The sequence below is a fragment of the Eumetopias jubatus genome, unplaced genomic scaffold (assembly GCF_037043125.1).
Source record: "Eumetopias jubatus isolate StellerSeaLion01/CBP00866 unplaced genomic scaffold, mEumJub1_p1.0 scaffold_17, whole genome shotgun sequence".
NCBI lineage: Eukaryota > Metazoa > Chordata > Mammalia > Carnivora > Otariidae > Eumetopias > Eumetopias jubatus.
Genome location: NW_028274823.1, coordinates 68,703,120 through 68,720,354, shown reverse-complemented (window position 1 = coordinate 68,720,354; position 17,235 = coordinate 68,703,120). Strand labels below are relative to the sequence as shown.

At 38.5% G+C, this 17,235-nt stretch overlaps 1 protein-coding gene across 1 annotated transcript in view; it reads left to right on the top strand.

Moving 5' to 3' along the window:
* BICC1 (BicC family RNA binding protein 1) overlaps positions 1 to 13,554 on the top strand; it is a 304,648-nt gene extending 291,094 nt beyond the window's left edge. The window contains exons 18-21 of the mRNA XM_028123991.2: positions 624 to 780; positions 4,033 to 4,193; positions 7,846 to 7,945; positions 13,424 to 13,554. Coding sequence (XP_027979792.2) covers positions 624 to 780; positions 4,033 to 4,193; positions 7,846 to 7,945; positions 13,424 to 13,554 — 549 coding nt within the window. The remainder of the gene's footprint in view (positions 1 to 623; positions 781 to 4,032; positions 4,194 to 7,845; positions 7,946 to 13,423) is intronic.
* The last annotated feature ends 3,681 nt before the right edge of the window (positions 13,555 to 17,235 follow it).

Below are 17,235 nucleotides of genomic sequence, written 5' to 3'. Positions count from 1 at the left end.
AATGAATAAGTAAATGCAAATTCAGTGCAAACGTTGAGATCTTTTAAATTTTTATTTTTATTTGGGGGGAACTAAAAAAGGTAAATTTTTTCAGGTATTTGTAACTTATTGGAAAGACCCTATCATTCTTTGGATGAGGGTCACATGGAAGAGATGGCAGCCCTCTCTCCACTCTGACTCACTTCTATTCCTGTCAAAGCTTTGGGTCTAGCCACACCATCTTCCCGTTTGTCCTTGGTAGGTGATCCAAGGCAGAGAATCTCTGCGATACCAGCTGGAAGATTTGTTTTGTGGTTCCCCAAAATAGGGAGGACTCTCAGTATCCACTGCTCTAAACCTTATAGGAGCAAGTCTTTATACTGGGGGCTCTCAGAACTCTGTTGGGCACTCTGATAATGAAGGGGAAAGACTTCACTGCGTATATTACCAGGTGTCCTTGGTGGTTGAAGGACAGAGGCTATATAGACAGGTACCACAGACTCTTGAGAATCAGCATGTGTGGGAACCTGCAGTGGTTAACAATAGAAGTAATTGGTGATGGTCTAATGTAGATTCTTTTCTCCTTAAATCTCAGGAAAGCTACCTTATTAAATATGTCCTCATTTGGTTTTGATTATTTACAGGGCTCATCAATGTCCCTCTCGAGGTCCAACAGTCGTGAACACTTGGGAAGTGGAAGTGAATCTGATAACTGGAGGGACCGAAATGGAATAGGACCCCCGAGTCCTAGTGAATTTGCAGCTTCTGTTGGCAGCCCTAAACGTAAACAAAACAAATCAAGTGAGCTTTGACTTTTCATCATACTTTTAGATATAATCAGTCTAGAATTTGTCTATTTGATTTAGGGTGATGTTCAAATATAAACTCTGGACCCCCTGCCTTCAAGTATTTGGCATAATCATATGCCACTCCTCTGGGAAGCCTTCCCTATTTTTCCAGGTGAAGTAGATAGTGCAGTTCTCTGCTTCCACTGCCTTTTGTCTGTGCTTTCACTTAGCACTTGTTATACTTACACTTTTATACTTGTGGAGAATTTGAGCTTTACAAGCTAGGAAACACATTCATTCATTCAGCAGGCACTTACTACGTGCCCGTGTGCTGAGCAGTCTGTTAGGCTGCGCCTTGTTTGTTATTTCTTCCCAAATGTCTAACAGTTCTGACACCTACTAGGCACTCAGTAAAGGTTTGTTGAATGAGTGTATGGATGAGTCACGCTCACACAAACATCCAGATGATGAGGAAAAGATGACGATGGAAAGGAGTTGAGCCGAATGTGATCACATTAGCATCTTGGAAAATAGAAGTAAGTCTGCCCGGTGGATAGCTACTAAAGGTGAAGGGCAAGATCTGATTTTTTTAAACTGGCAAGATACAGCCGAATTGGCATAAATAGAAAAAAGAGTTTAAAGCACAGAGGCTCTGGCTTTGAATAAATGTGGTTGAGACTCAGAACAAGTCCAGTGGTTTCGTCTGTAACAGGACCCACACTTCTGGGCTGTATAACTAAAATAGGTAAGCAGACGAGAATTGACAATAGTAATCACAAGATAGGCCCCTAATGGCCTTTTTCAAGGATTTTGATGACTCTGGAATCGTGAAACACATAGCGTGGAGTATCTGAAGAATACTTGAAGAAAGGCAATCTGAACGAGTGTAGTAGACGTGGTCTACCGTCAGTTGTTACCGTCAGTCAGGTCGGCCATGTTGTCAAGAGTCTCAGATTTGAAAAGGACGGTCATGGTGTCAGCCAAGTCAAAATAAGAAAACATATTGCAAGTATACTGACAGCAGTAGCCTGGATACTTGTCCAGGCAGGGCACCCCACCACTACACAAGCGTGGAGCCGAGAGGCAGCCTGGTGCTGGATGCAGATCTAGGGCTGGAAATGATCTCTGCTCAGTATAAATTTGTTTTGTGCCTCTCTTTTTCTGTCTTTATCTCCTTTCCCTTCATTTAACCCTGGATAATTAAAATCGACTGTGCAACTTTGCTGCATTGAAGTTCAGGATTAGAGTTCAGATAGGGAACTCATTAATAAGAAAGAATGATAAAGGAAACAGAGTTGGTTGCCTTTTGTTAGATGTTTTAAGAGCAGAGGGAGTTTAAAACAATATAGAAACTACAAGTAGTTAAGATAAAAAGAAATATAAAGGAAATTATGTACCATAATATCACTAAGAATATTTTATTTTAAAACATCTTTTTTTTCACACTTTACTAATATATTTGCTTAGCCCAATGTATGTAAAATCTTATCATTTAAACATGTAATCAATATAAAGACATGAGATATTTTACATTCTTTTTTTGTGCTATCTTCAAAATCTGGTATGAGCAGATTTTATAATCTTACAGAACATTTTCATTCCCACTGCCCACATTTCAGGTGCTCAGTAGCTACATGTGGCCAGTGGTTACTGTATCAACAGCACAGTTTTAGATAATTTTTCTTGACACCCTTTTCAAAATCACCAATGTCCAGGTTTTCTTCAGACTTCCCTGTTTACACCAGTTGTTCCAGTGTGATTCTCAGTAACTCCCTCTTTTATTCTCAAAGAACGTAAATGTATATCATTGGACAGTAAATTATATGGTCATCCTGCCAGTAACCTCCACGTTGTCAACTCCAGCAGTTCCTCCCGTGTGCTCTTCACACTCTGCTTTGTTTCAGCCTCAACCCAGCGCCTCAATGGGTTGATGACTTTGGGTCCTTACCTTTAAGTGTTTGGGGGAGGCGCAGGGCTTGATCTGGGTCCTTTTCTCTATACTTTCTCTCCACAAGAGATAAAACATCTGTTTTTTTTTAATATGTACTTTTTAAAAGTTCTAAGTAGGCTCCATACCCATTGTGGGGCTTGAACTCATGACCCCAAGACCAAGAGTCACATGCTCCACCAACTGAGCCAGCCAGTTCTCTATTTTTAAGAGAAAGAGAAACTTGATTAGGAAATTCCTTCTACTTGAGGTATAGAAAGTATATATACTCTCAATTGGGAGATGAAAGGGCCAGAGAAAGTGATTAGTGGCACACAAAACAGTACAGAACAGGATTCTTAGATTTGACCAAAGGAGATATTTGATGTATCTAATTAGCTAGGTGAGCGCCCTCTGCCCGCATCAGTCTCGGAATCCTTCCTGAAGCTTCAACTTCAGTATAAGAGGAAGAATTCCCACATGGATGAGAGCCAGTTGTTGGTCAGGGAGGTAGGGATGGCTACACAGCTGTGCTAGGCTCTCCAAAGCATCTCTGGAAGAGTGTTTGTGTAGTTGGTCAAGTACTAGGCATGGCTCACTAGTCCGTCACCCAGCAGCGCATGTTATTGGGCCTGAGAACCACAGACAACCTGAAAAAATCTTTGCCCACCAAATCAGCCGCAGAGTCAAGTTCAGCGTTGCTGTCTTAGAATTTTTCTCAAGAGATAGATTTGTTTCTGTCATAAGTTAAATCCAGAAACTCCAGCACCATTCTTACCCTTCATATTTGCTCTTAATTTTAAAAGTGCTCTGTTTTGTGAACTAACTGCCCAATTATATTTTTGTAAGGAATGAGATTTACATGTTGCAATATTCTCCAGTTCCTTTGACAGCAGGAAGGCACAGGTGTGGATACAGTGGGCCATCCTGCTTTCCAAAAGGAGCCTGGACTTAGAGTAACTTTCCACACCTTTATTGTATCCCAGGGATCTTTCTTCCAATTTCTCATTTAATTCACATCAAATCAATTATAAAGAGCAAATGTTTCCGAATGCTCAGGGAGAATATGATTAATGATTATTAACTACAGAGGCGCTGTTGCTGAGTTGCAGCCTCCCAAGTGTAGCTTCTTAATGGCAAGAGCCTCCCTGAAAGCAATAACTAGCATTGCATTAATGAAAAGCCAGCGTTTCAGTAAAGAGTTGCTGTATTTCTGCAGCTCCTGCCCTGTTCAGCCCAACAATGAAATCTAAAATATTTGAGTGATTAAAACTTTTTATTAAACCATCTTGTCTCTGGGCATTTACACTTCAAGCCTGTCTCTCCTTTGCCTTCCAGCGGAGCACTATCTCAGCAGTAGCAATTACATGGACTGCATTTCTTCGCTGACAGGAAGCAATGGCTGTAACTTGAACAGCTCTTTCAAAGGCTCTGACCTCCCTGAGCTCTTTAGCAAACTGGGCCTGGGCAAATACACAGACGTCTTCCAGCAACAAGAGGTCAGTCACTATTTGTTTATTTTCCCGGGCATCTTCATTTGGGTTGTATGTATGATGGCTTCTAGAATGAAATCACTTATTGACCTATGGCTGTGCTTTCAGTGAGCATTTACTGAAGTCTCATAACTTGTTTTTGCTGCTAGGAAAAATGTCATCTCATTTCTTATTTATTTAGTGCAACGAGTAAACACAGGATAGCAGAAATACAGAAAATTGTGTTTCCAAAAACACACCTTCCCCAATTTTAGCTAAAGGACCTAATCAGTGTATTGATTCACAGCTCTCTCAGCAGCAGAGTCTGTATTTAAGGTAATTTCAGTCCTTTATCTTTATCTTTATCTTTATTTATGGCACTTAAAAAACAGCATCTGAAATAAATATCTATGGTTGTTTTTGAACCCATCTTCGTCATGTTACTCAATCTGTTCCCTCAAAATAGAATGTGCTTTTTATATATGTTAATTTATTCATTAATTTACTGCTTGGCTTTTGCCTGAACTAAGAAATGCAACGTCTTCTGAAACACCACCACCATGGATTTTGGTCAAACCGATCAGCCATGGCTATTATGCAAGGACTTAAAGAGAAGAGTCCCTGAACATGATTCTTTCTATTAATGCTGTCATATTACTAGGGCACAGCACAGCAAAGCCAGTGGAACAGAAAGTTAGAATATTTCTATAAATGTATGTATTTTTCAAATCCAGACGTGGTTTAAGTTTCATGCTAGTTTGGCTTAGTTCGTGCTAGAGAACATCTGATTAAGTCACCAATTCCCAAGCACATATCCATCAAAAAGAATCTAAGATTTTTATTATGCAGTTTATATCATAAATTTAATGTATTGCCCATGGTTCAATAAGTAATTAAGTTTAATTGGTGAACTTTTTGTTTTTTAACACCAAAAAAAGTTGTCATGTGTGTATTGGATTTCAGGGTATATTGATTTTGTTTTCTTTTCCCCGAATCTAAATTAGTGTTCATTTAACTGAGGATTTTCGAAGTTGAATAACACTTTCCTCATCAAACGCATTAAAAAATTGCATTTACTTATTTAGTTTTGCAGGTTAGACAAGGGTAGCTGAGTGAGAAGTTCAAGGGCAGAAGTATTTTAACTTGTCCAAAGAAGGTTTTGAAGTGAAAGATTAGTTGTTATTCAATGATATTCTGGATTTGTTTTATCTATATTTATTTACTATTTAAAGCATAGAAATAAATTTATTAAAGGTACTTTTTTTAAAATTTTATTTTATTATGTTATGTTAATCACCATACATTACATCATTAGTTTTTGATGTAGTGTTCCATGATTCATTGTTTGCGTATAACACCCAGTGCTCCATTCAATACATGCCCTCTTTAATACCCATCACGAGGCTAACCCATCCCCCGCCCCAGGACCCTCAGTTTGTTTCTCAGAGTCCATAGTCTTTCATGGTTCGTCTCCCCCTCTGATTTTCCCCCCTTCATTTTTCCCTTCCTGCTATCTTCTTTTTTTTTTAACATCTATTGTGTTATTTGTTTCAGAGGTACAGGTCTGTGATTCATCAGTCTTACACAGTTCACAGCACTCACCATAGCACATACCCTCCCCAATGTCTATCACCCATTCACCCCATCCCTCCCACCCGCCACCTCTCCAGCAACCCTCAGTTCGTTTCCTGAGATTAAGAATTCCTCATATCAGTGAAATCATATGATACATGTCTTTCTCTGATTGACTTATTTCGCTTAGCATAATACCCTCTAGTTCCATCCACGTTGTTGCAAATGACAAGATTTCGTTCCTTTTGATGGCTGCATAATATTCCATTGTGTGTGTATGTGTGTGTATATATGTGTGTGTGTATATATATATATATATATATATATATATATATATATATATATATACATCTTCTTTATCCATTCATCTGTTGATGGACATCTTGGCTTTTTCCATAGTTTGGCTATTATGGACATTGCTGCTATAAACATTGGGGTGCATGTACCCCTTTGGATCACTACATTTGTATCTTAAAAGTACTTCTTATCCATTTACTCCAAGAAGGAAGAAAACATGATAATATAAAGCCAGATTGCCTTTAGTGAATATATATTAGCTAGAGCAGGGGTCAGCAAACTGTAGCCTGCAAACCTGCCTGTAAATAAAGTTTTATTGAAACACAGCCACACTCATTCATTTACATACTGTCTATGGCTGCTTTCAAGCTAAAATAGCAGAGTCGAATAGTTGCAACAGAGATAATTTGGCCCACTAAGCTTAAAATATTTACTCTCTTGCCCTTTAAAAAGAGAGGATCCCTAAAATAGAGAATCTCTATTTAATTGAATTTCTAAAAACATATCTTTAGACATGATAAATGAAAAGGTTTTCCAAGATCTGGATATACCTTCTAAATGAAAAAGAGGGGTGCCTGGGTGGCTCAGTCATTAAGCGTCTGCCTTCGGCTCAGGTCATGATCCCAGGGTCCTGGGATCGAGTCCCACATCGGGCTCCCTGCTCAGCGGGAGGCCTGCTTCTCCCTCTCCCACTCCCCCTGCTTGTGTTCCTGCTCTCACTGTCTCTCTCTCTCAAATAAATAAATCTTTAAAAACAAAAAAAAAACAAACAAAACAAAATGAAAACAATATCTCAAATTAATTTCTATATAATTTGAATGAAAGTATAAATTTGGTTGTTTCTGTCATGTAGGTTATTTTCTAATACTCAGCTATCACTTAATAAGAATTCCCCATTAAGTGACCTTGTGGGGTTTAGTTTATTGTGAGCAAGTTGAATATTTATTTAGCCACTTTCATAGATGATATGTCTAAATACATAATTACTAACCATAGCTGTCAGTTATTTTATGCCTTTGGTGAGCCCATTGCTTCATATCTCCAATTTTTTTAATGCCCACTGGAGCCCTGTAAGGTACAGTATTGTCAACCCTAAGTGCCCACAACTAGTAATGGCAGAGGCAGAATAGAAAGCCAATGCTCTCTGGCTTCAGAGCCCATTACCTTTCTGTTCCTCCACATTGTCTTAAAAGGAAGGGTGGGATTCTTGAGCTACTTCCCTCCACACTTTATTGCCAATGCCAGAGAGGGCAATTATATTGTTCCTGGAAATACCTCTTGTATGCCACTGTTGGAGATAATTTGCTGGGCTGAGCCAAGTGAACCATGTATCTGATGTAATCTAGGAATTCTTCTCTCATTCTTATGAAGAACACAGTGGAGGATACCAGATATGGTATTATTCAATTTCCTTTTATAGAGCTATACTTAACCAATTCAGAATGCAAAGCTAAGAAATATTTTCTCTCTTCTGGCCAGGTATGTATTCTTCCTTTTATCAGTTCCCCAAAACTGTAGAATTTGTTCTTCCCTTTTTGCTCTGGCTGCCAGAATGCTAAGACGTAAATATTTAATCTCAGTTGCAGTAAATAACTGGCTTAGCCTAAGTCTTATGCTAGAATAATCACTTTCATTTCACCACCTTTATTACTTAGCCCTTATCCCCTTGGTTTGTGACACCACCGTTCCTTTTTGGAAGTAGGCAGAGCATAATTAACGAATGGAATATGTGTAATAATGAGTTGAACTTTTAGTGAGAAAGAAAATAAGTGCTTAATGTATTGGTTATAGATTACTTTTTCACCCACAGATCGATCTTCAAACATTCCTCACTCTCACAGATCAGGATCTGAAGGAGCTGGGAATTACAACTTTTGGTGCCAGGAGGAAAATGCTGCTTGCAATCTCAGGTGAATATAAGTGCTCATACTCTTATTTTAAAACCTGAATAACCTCTGCCAGTGTCCTCAGCCAGTGGGGCTGGTTCTGTCCATCAACCACTTGCTTACTACACTGGCACCTTGTGGTTGTGATTCTAGACTGTTCTCCCACTAACAGTGTGACAAATGCTGAGAACATCCCTACTGCTCCTTCAAGGCATTGCCTGAAAACCTGCCTTGACAATATTGTTCTTTAAAACAGATCTCTTCAGAAAGATCCAACCAAAATTGCCCTTGGCAGAACACAAGAATGGGGGAGAGGTGGAATTCTCCTTTTTGTGGCTGTGTTAAGCAATAATCATTGGGTTAGTGAATAATTATTCTGGATTGGCTGTCATGTTCCCAGCTGCATGTATCCTTGTATGCCAACTGAGATCATTGCACCAGGGAAGAAGAGAATGATCCTTGGTATAGCTGGAATCTGGCAGTATTGTCTTGCTTTTAAAATTTTCCCAAACTCTTAATAGAATTTGTGAGTCACAGAAGGGTGTATCCTGAGTGTAGTTACAGAATGAAGGAAAATAATGTTGTCTGTCTCCCAGACCACCTTTTTTGTGTATCTGTTGCATATTCTATGTATTAGAAAATGCTCTTATGTGTATTTCCTGAGTACCTGCCATTTAAGAGGAATTAAGCTGGATGGTGAGTCAGGAATCTGCAAATACATAACCGTGTACCTCAAAAAGGTTAGAGAGAAATATGAGGAAGATATCAGGGGCAAAAAAAAATGAGGTTACTTTTTGAAGAAGTTCTGATGAAGTTCATTAATGTCAATGTTGTATGTGTGCCAGTTTCTCAAAGACAGAGACACGAAGGACAGAAGCCCAGTATCGGGTGGTGGGAAAATGACTTTGCCTTTTCAAAACATGGATTTTTGCAGGCTGTGCCTCTATGAGGCCAGCAGAGGCATCCAACCAGTGCAAGTCCTTTCCAAACAGCATTCACTGATCAGATCAGCAAATAAAATGAAAACCTCAGTGGTTTTCCATTTCATTTTAGCCCAAGATTGCATCCCCCTCCTAAGTTCCTCAGGAAATCTTATATATAGACCTACTACCTGAAGCACATACAAGCAAAGCAGCTTTGAAATAAGGGTGGAAATTCAGCCATTGAGCTGCCTGTTAGGCTCCTCCGTGGATAGAGCTCTGCAGGTCAGTTTGAGAAGTCTTCTCCCGTCCTGTGTACCCAACTGGTTGCATTAATGAAACTCCACAGGGCAGATGCTTTTTCTTGTTTGTTCATAAGATCAGCTTGGTATAGTAGAAAGAGCACTATATTCACATAAGGAGATCTGAGCTTTGCCTCTGCCAAGTCATTAGTCCTTGGGAGAGTTTCCAAACCTCATTTGGTTTTAGTTTCTTAACCATGAAGGTGGGTTGGAATAGGTAATTGTGTAAGGTTACCTTCCGTTTGTAAGGTCTGTCCTTCCAAGCGCTATGTCATCAGGTGTAGTGAAAATAACCTACAGTTTTAACAGTGTATATGATTAGCAATACACTCTTTTGTTCTTTCTTTTTTTACTACCTGTGGCAATAGGCTTTCAGTTTGTTTACTCTGAAGCTCAGCCCTAAAGTGCTATTTCTAGACCCAAATTAACTTTATATATGTTCACATTCTTTTATTAATTTAAAAAAGAAATTAATATACTACTTGAAATTTGATTAACTCACACAATCACTGAGCCTATAGCGTAAAAATATGCTTGTGGGCCAGCACATTTATCCCAGAGAAGTTTATGTTCTAGAATTATTCACTAGAGAATCATGGAATGTCAGGGACCATATAATGAAAATTAAGTTATTTCTTTGTGCACCCAAACTTTGTAAAGCTCCCAGCAACAAGCAGGTATTTCTAAATCATTGGGGCCTTTATTCTGGAACACATTTGTGATATATTTCAGATGAGTTTTGGGGAGTAGAGTGGGAAACAGGAGGGGTTTTGAATCTTCTTTAATTTTTTTTTTCCTCAGTGTGGTTCTGTAGACCACCTCTCTCAATGGGGTTCACAGGTCTTCTTGCTTTTAAAGTAAATTAGAGGCTTTGAATAGATGCCTTATGAATGTTCTCTGCACAGTGTGAAGTATTTGATTATTTTAAGGATGATTTTGCCTTACTTTGTTGAGCGTATTTGTTTGAACCTGGTAAATTGTTTTCTCTGCAAGTAATAAGTTTTTATTGAGAAACCCTTTGTCAAAAAGCTCCTTTTTCCAATTCAACTCATCTGATAACAAAGACATTCATTTCTAGTCTCAGAACATTCCATTTCCAGGAATAGATGCAGGATAGCTGGGCAGCTTTTACTCACGTTGTCTTGTGGTTACATAGTTTGGTTAGATACAGACTTTGCTCAAAATTCCTTTCTAAAATTTTATAGATTTTTAATTTGTGATCAGGGTCATTCTTTCAGTATAAGGTTTTATTCTGTTTTTAATCTTGGGCCAGAAGACATTTCTTTTAATGTCATAGAAGGAGAGGGGATTTGTCTCTAGTAGAGATGGATCAGAGAGAAAAAAAAGGTCTTTTTTTCAAATCTATGATTTTTTAAAATTCTTTGATTTCTCTCCGAGTATTTTAGTGAGTGGTTATCTAAATGTACAGGGACAAGGTAAAAGGGACTTTAGCATCCTGTTGACAGGCTTCCCACCACGGCCTCAGGTAGATCTAACATTTCCCGACCTATTCTTTTAGTTTGTGACTCTGTTCAGACCCGCAACAAGATCCTGAGAGCTGCCAGGATTGTGTGAACCTTGGAATATCAAAGAAAAAGGTTGGTATTTTCCCAAACTATCTCTTAGGTTTACTTGAAAAAAAATCAGAAGGGAGTTTGCTTTTTAATGTAAAAAACAACAACAAAAATTAAAGTCTCTTCAGTAGGACTTGATCTTTGATAATCTCTAGAAGATTTAGCTCTGTTTCACATTTTGGAAATATACACCTTAGAAATTATTTCTTTAGGGAATGGACGAATTCCTTCATGGTCATTTTATTCTCTCAAAAGTCTAGTTGATGTGACTTTTCAGAATAAAGTTTTCAATGTCTTTTTTAAAAATGTGTCTTCAGTGGCCCAGTTTCTTCATGTGCTCAGTTGTACATGTTACATGTGCTAGGGGAGACTGGTGTTTCACCTGCTCATTCCTTTTCCTTCTCTACAGTATGGGAATGTTCTCCTGGTTCATGGGCTGCTCTCTCATGAGAAAATGCAGGCCAAAGACAGTCTTCTAACTAGAAGGTGATAAAACTTTCCCAGGCCGTGTACTTTTAAGGGGATTCATTTATTCTTAAGTCTCCTATGGTTGCATTTAAATACATTAAATTCTGTCTTGATTTCTGAATCTCTGTGTTTGTTTTTTAAACAAGATACATGTGTTCAGCTTTTAGTAGGAATGTCACTGTGGCAGTGTCTCTGCAGGAACTTGAAGGTAGCCCTCTGTAAGCAGGCCTGCATGTGTCTTGCTTATACAGGTATCTTCCTTGCTTCTCCAGAGTTATAAAGCTATGTTTTTCTGTTTAAAAAATAAATTTGGTATCGTAAAATCTGAAGTACAGCTCTGTTATCTGGCATACTTGAAACTACCGATTTTTAAAATTTGTATTCCTGATGTCTCAGTTGGTCTTCTTTACTCAGTGGTTGGACCACTGGAGCCGAGGGCCCAGGACATGGACCTTTGTGTAGGCAGATAGTTTCAGCCTGTCACTTAAAAGCTGTGTGGACTTTGTCTATTTTTAAAACTCAATTTTCATACCTAAAATGGAGGATAGTGTGTGCCTGGGTGGCTCGGTCGGTTAAGCATCTGCCTTAGGTTCAGGTCATGATCCCAGGGTCCTGGGATCGAGTCCCATGTCGGGCTCCCTGCTCAGCAGGGGAGTCTGCTTCTCTGCCCCTCCCCTGGCTCATGCTCGCTCTCTCTCCCACTCTCAAATAAAATCTTTAAAAAATATATAAATAAAATGGAGAATAGTGGTATCCTTTACTCCTTAAGGAGGCTTAAATAGGACAAAACAAATTGTAAAAGTGCTTATCTTTAATAAGCACCACTAAGTCACTTATTTTTGTTCCCCTCCAAGACCTAACTGTGAACAAAAGAGAGATATCTCCACTCTTGCATCGCCCCTCTGGGGCAGACATTTACATTTTGGAAGGCAGTGGGGTGAAATATTAAGGGTGTTGGTTTATCTTCCAGAATGTGGGAGATAAGTGCACATTTGGCCCTATGGCTGTCCTGAGCCACCTGTGGCCGGCACCCTGCGACTTGAGTCTTTTGTCCCTGAGCCCCAGCATTAGTGCAGCCATACCTTGCAGTGCAACTTCAGAATTTGAAAGGGGATTGTACCTGTGCGGGGTTGAAAAAGTTCTGAGTACTGCACAAATGCATGTGTGGGATCTCTGGCTCCACTCCCTTAAAAAAAAAAAAAAAAAGGAAAAGAAAAGACAACTTTAATCACATCAACTATATCCCATTATTTGATACTTGGGTTTGGTGGCTATTGGAACGCTAATTTCCAGTGTATGACAATTCTCTTTACTGGTATGAGTTCATTAGCACGAGTTACGTCACTTGGTTTGAGGATTTGTAAATATATGCGGTGGGGGGAGGGGGTTGCATAGTGATAAACAAGGTGGTCCAATTAATTTTTTACCTTTCTGGTTAGTAATTTCTAGTTGGTGAAAGGCAAAGTCAGTTGTGTTTTTCTCAGTACTCTGGTTTCTTTAAAATTAAAGCATCTTAGTTTTTTCCTAAGAACTTGAATTCAAGTATAAGTTGTTTTCAGTTATAATAATTTCCTAAACTGTTGCTATTTTTACTAAGTTGATTTTTTTATCCAAAGGAAACTCCTGCTGATACAGTTCTTCATAGAACTCTTTCTGACTCAAGGAGCAGACGCATCATGAGTCAGGAGAGCCGTCGGGCTGTGGCTTAACACTTCATCGTGCTCCTCCATTATTCTCGTGTTTCTGTGTGGGGTCTTCTTTTCATGTCTGACTTCAGTGATTTCATGACTACTGTGTTTGACATGGATGAGTTCAGTAGCTGTAATGATTTTCTGTGTCATTGGTAATACATCCTCTCATATGCCTTTCACCAGCTTTAATGGCCCCCCCTCCCTTTGCCTCTGCAGTGACATTTGGGATAGTTCAAACTGTTTAATTTGTATATCAGGAGTACAGAGGGTTCTGAGAATGACATATCTCCCAGGTAGTCTACAAACTGCAATAAAAACGATTTGCTGTCCTTGGTTCTCTCACTACCCACATGCTCCATTTAATATCAGACTTTCTAGCACTTCAGAAATGTCTTGACCGGCAACTAAAACTTTTCCTTTTGCCACCAGAGTTGACTTTCCCTCCAAAACCCTCCTATGTCACCATTTTCTGAGCTCTGCTGCCATGTCCTGTAGATTAGACAACTTCACCACTGAGCTCCTAACAATTCTCTCTTTCTCTCTCTAGAACTAAATAAAAATCGAAGAAAGCTTTTTGAACCACCAAGTGCACGCACCTCTTTCCTGGAAGGCGGAGCAAGTGGGAGGCTACCCCGTCAGTATCACTCACACATTGCTAGTGTCAGTGGCCGCTGGTAGCAACACCTACCCTCCAGGCATGCACCCGCCAGTCTTCAAGTTGGACACAGGAGATCTGTGAACAGCCTTCACTGCACACCATCCTCAGCACTCTGGGTGTCTGGTATCAGGACCAAAGCATCTTATTCACACCTGAACTTTGCGCTAAAAAGGGAGAAAAGAAAGAAGATGATCTTATGTCATCATACAGAATGCCACATTTGGTTGACTTTTTTTAACGTTAATCGGACAGAACTTGCAATTTGAGGGTAGGGCTTTATTTCCTGTTTTTACTTACCTAAATAACATATGCACTGATTTTTTACTTAAAATGAAGGATTAATTGACATCTGGGAGGCCAGAAAACTTAGAGGTTCTTTTGTTTGCTTGTTTTGTTTAGGGATTTCGGGATTTTTAAAAAATAATCAAAATGGAATTTTCTGGTACTGCTTTAAAATAATTATTGAGGTCTTTCAGCACTTTACACTTTCTAATATCTTGTCCTGTGGAAATTATCTCTCTTTCTGTCAATTTTCATGTCACCTGATGTATTGGTACAAATCAGATTTAGTTATACTTTTCTATCAAATTTTTATTTAAAATGGTACTGGATTATTAGTTTTGTGCAGAATATTGTGACTTTGAGAAATGTAAATGACTCCTCTTGGTTCTGGACCAGTTCTGTTCATTTATGTCAACATCCTGGAAATAATTAGCAATGAACCTATTTCACATAACAGGTGCAAAGAAAGACCAGATGGACTTTGCAATATTAACCCTTTGCAGTCATCATATTTAGCTGCTGCCTATATTGCTAAAATGATTTTAATGGTTGTCTGAAGGCAAAGGGCTATTCTTTAGTATACTGCCACTAAAGGACACTTATTTATATCAAACTTTTATTTTTAGATATTATAAGCATACAGTACATAACTGATTAAGTTGATATCTACTAGAGATTTATGGTAGAGAATGGACGGCATTCAATAACTGGAGCCCTAGATTGTCATTTTATTTAAAAAAAGACAAATAATCATCTGACAAGACAGCACTGTTGCCATTGAGAGGAGAAATAGATTACTATCCTTACCATGTACACTCTAGCTGTGCTCCATATGGTCACAGGACTTTAAAAACCATATCTGTCTGCTTGAAGTTGACTTGTGTTTGTTGAGAACAGAAAGGGTTTATTTAAGTTTTCAGGATGACAGTTTATAAAAACAGCTGAGTTCCAAAGGAAGACAAAAAAAAAAAAAGACTATTTTCTAAGTGACTACACTCATTGTTACTATCTTATACTGTGAAAGTCCAAGAAATCAGGCAAATTGTTTCCTAGGTCTTCCCAGACATCTTATTATAGATTTATGAAGGGTTTTCAATCCATGAAGAAAATCACTAAGTGCCTCTCTTTCTTCAAGGCAATATTATTTCCAAGTGTATTAATTTGTTGGAAAACTTTCCCATAGGAAATGTTCTGAATTACCTGTACTGTAATGACTTATTTATGTTCAGTATCCAAGACTTTCAACATGGACATAAACCACTGTCGCACATTCTCAGCAGAAGGCATTACATAAGCATACATAACAGTTGGGGACTTTGATACAAATGTGAGATTAGAAAGATTTGCCAGACATTTTTCCATGACTAAGTCTTACCATTAAAGTAAAAAAAGAGTTGAAGAGAAATTTTGCACACACAAAAAATAATTTCACTTTAAAAAATAATGTAACCTGGAAGGCATAGATAATGGGCCTGTCATAAAATTATATCAGTTATGACAGCACGGAGGACATGTCCATTCCTAAACTAAATCTTGTGTGCTTAGGTGTGAGAAATAAATTGCTCCTTTTGCAAGTACAACAGAATCATCTTGTGCATGTCACATGTACACATATCATCACATGGAGCTCCCTGCCTTACATGGCTGTATGAACACATCATGCTACACATTCAGCACAGGGTAAGAATTCGGATTTTTTCCTGTTCCACTCAGTGCTATAAATTTCATTTCTTTAATAAGACCTTCCCAAATTAGGAAACAACAACAACAACAATCATTTAGAGCTCTTTCCCCAGCTCTCTACGATGCAGTTGTAACAGGAGGAAGATGGAATGAATTTGCAGTATTAAGTGATACAGGTTTTATGAACAGTGCTTTGATACTATGCCAAAGAGAAAACTGTCCCAATTAAACTAGATTAAATAGGGTGGCTAAAAATAAATAAAAACACTGGAAATTACTTTTCTCACTTTCTCTTGATGCAATGAAGGGAATATGACACTACAGTATATGGTGTTGTCAGTGTTGTATGATGCACAAAATATTTGGATTATTTGAATAAATGTTAGTTTTTAATCAATCTGTGCCTTAATAGTGACTGGTTATCTGTAAATAGAGAACAGATACAGATTGTATTTTTGTGGGGATTTTTTGTCCTTTTAGTGATTTTTTTTTTAAATGAGAGATGGAATTAAGCATTGAAAATGGGAATTTTTTCTAAACTAATCAATTGTTATATGAAAAATAAATTTATATAACCCCTTTATATTGCCCTTGCTAGATGAAATGTGTCTCTCTCTCTCTCTTTTTTTTGGAAAAAAAAATCTTTTTATATAAACCTATGCCTGTCTTTGTTTTCTAAGAAAACTTTTATTTTTTGCCATTTTCAGCAGAATTGGAAGATGTCTCTGCAGTAGAATTGAGCATGCATTCTCTCTCCTGTTGTTATGCATTGGCCTCATTTTCATTCAGAAGCTGAGGCCCTTTATTTTAGCCAGTGAGTTCAGGACCAGTAATCAATCATTGTTTCTCTGGCCACCCATAGGTATATACCAAAAGAGCAAGATTACACGTTTTATTCTTGTTCGTTCTTTCTTTTATAAAGAATCAAGTGTATGACCACTTTGACAACCTCATCCATCAGCAGAGGAACTCTTTACTAAAGTTATGCTGGGCTTCTTGACCCAGGTTCCTGTTTCAGAGACCGTCGTGCTGTCACACTCCACGCTCACTGTGCCTTGTGCTGAGATTCTGTCTGAACTCATTTTCAAATGGAATTAATATCATATTACTAATCCTGAGATTTGTTAAATCTCAAGGAAACCCTAACCTTCCACTTATTATGCTTCCAGAAATACCTCCACTTGAATTACCTATGCCAGTGGTTCTTTAAAAATGTTTCTAGCACTAGAGTTCTTTAGATAACTGAAATATTACCTATAAACTGAATATTAAGTTATTCATTTGCTCATTTTTCTGTAAGTACATAGGGCCTGGTAAGTACCAGGCCCTGTTCTAGGAGCATCAGTGAATGGAAAATAAACCCTTGCCCTCACTATTACATTAGAAATGGAAAACCGTATGGGACACCTGGGTGGCATAGTCAGTTAAGTGCCCGACTCTTGGTTTCAGCTCAGGTCATGGTCTCAGGGTCATGGGATGGAGCCCCACATTGGGCTCTGTGCTGAGTGGAGTGTGGATTCTGCTTAGGTTTCTCAATCCCTCTTCCCCTCCCCCGTTCTCACTCGCTCTCTCTAAAAAATAATCTTTAAGAAAAATGAAAAACAATGGAGCTGATGAGGGACTGGAGGATGGACTGGACCACCCTTCAACACAGGCTTCCATGTGTTCATAGCACTGGGAACTCCTGTGCTGTCTAGAAACCCCAGTTTTTGACAAAACTGTTGAAAGTTCCCATC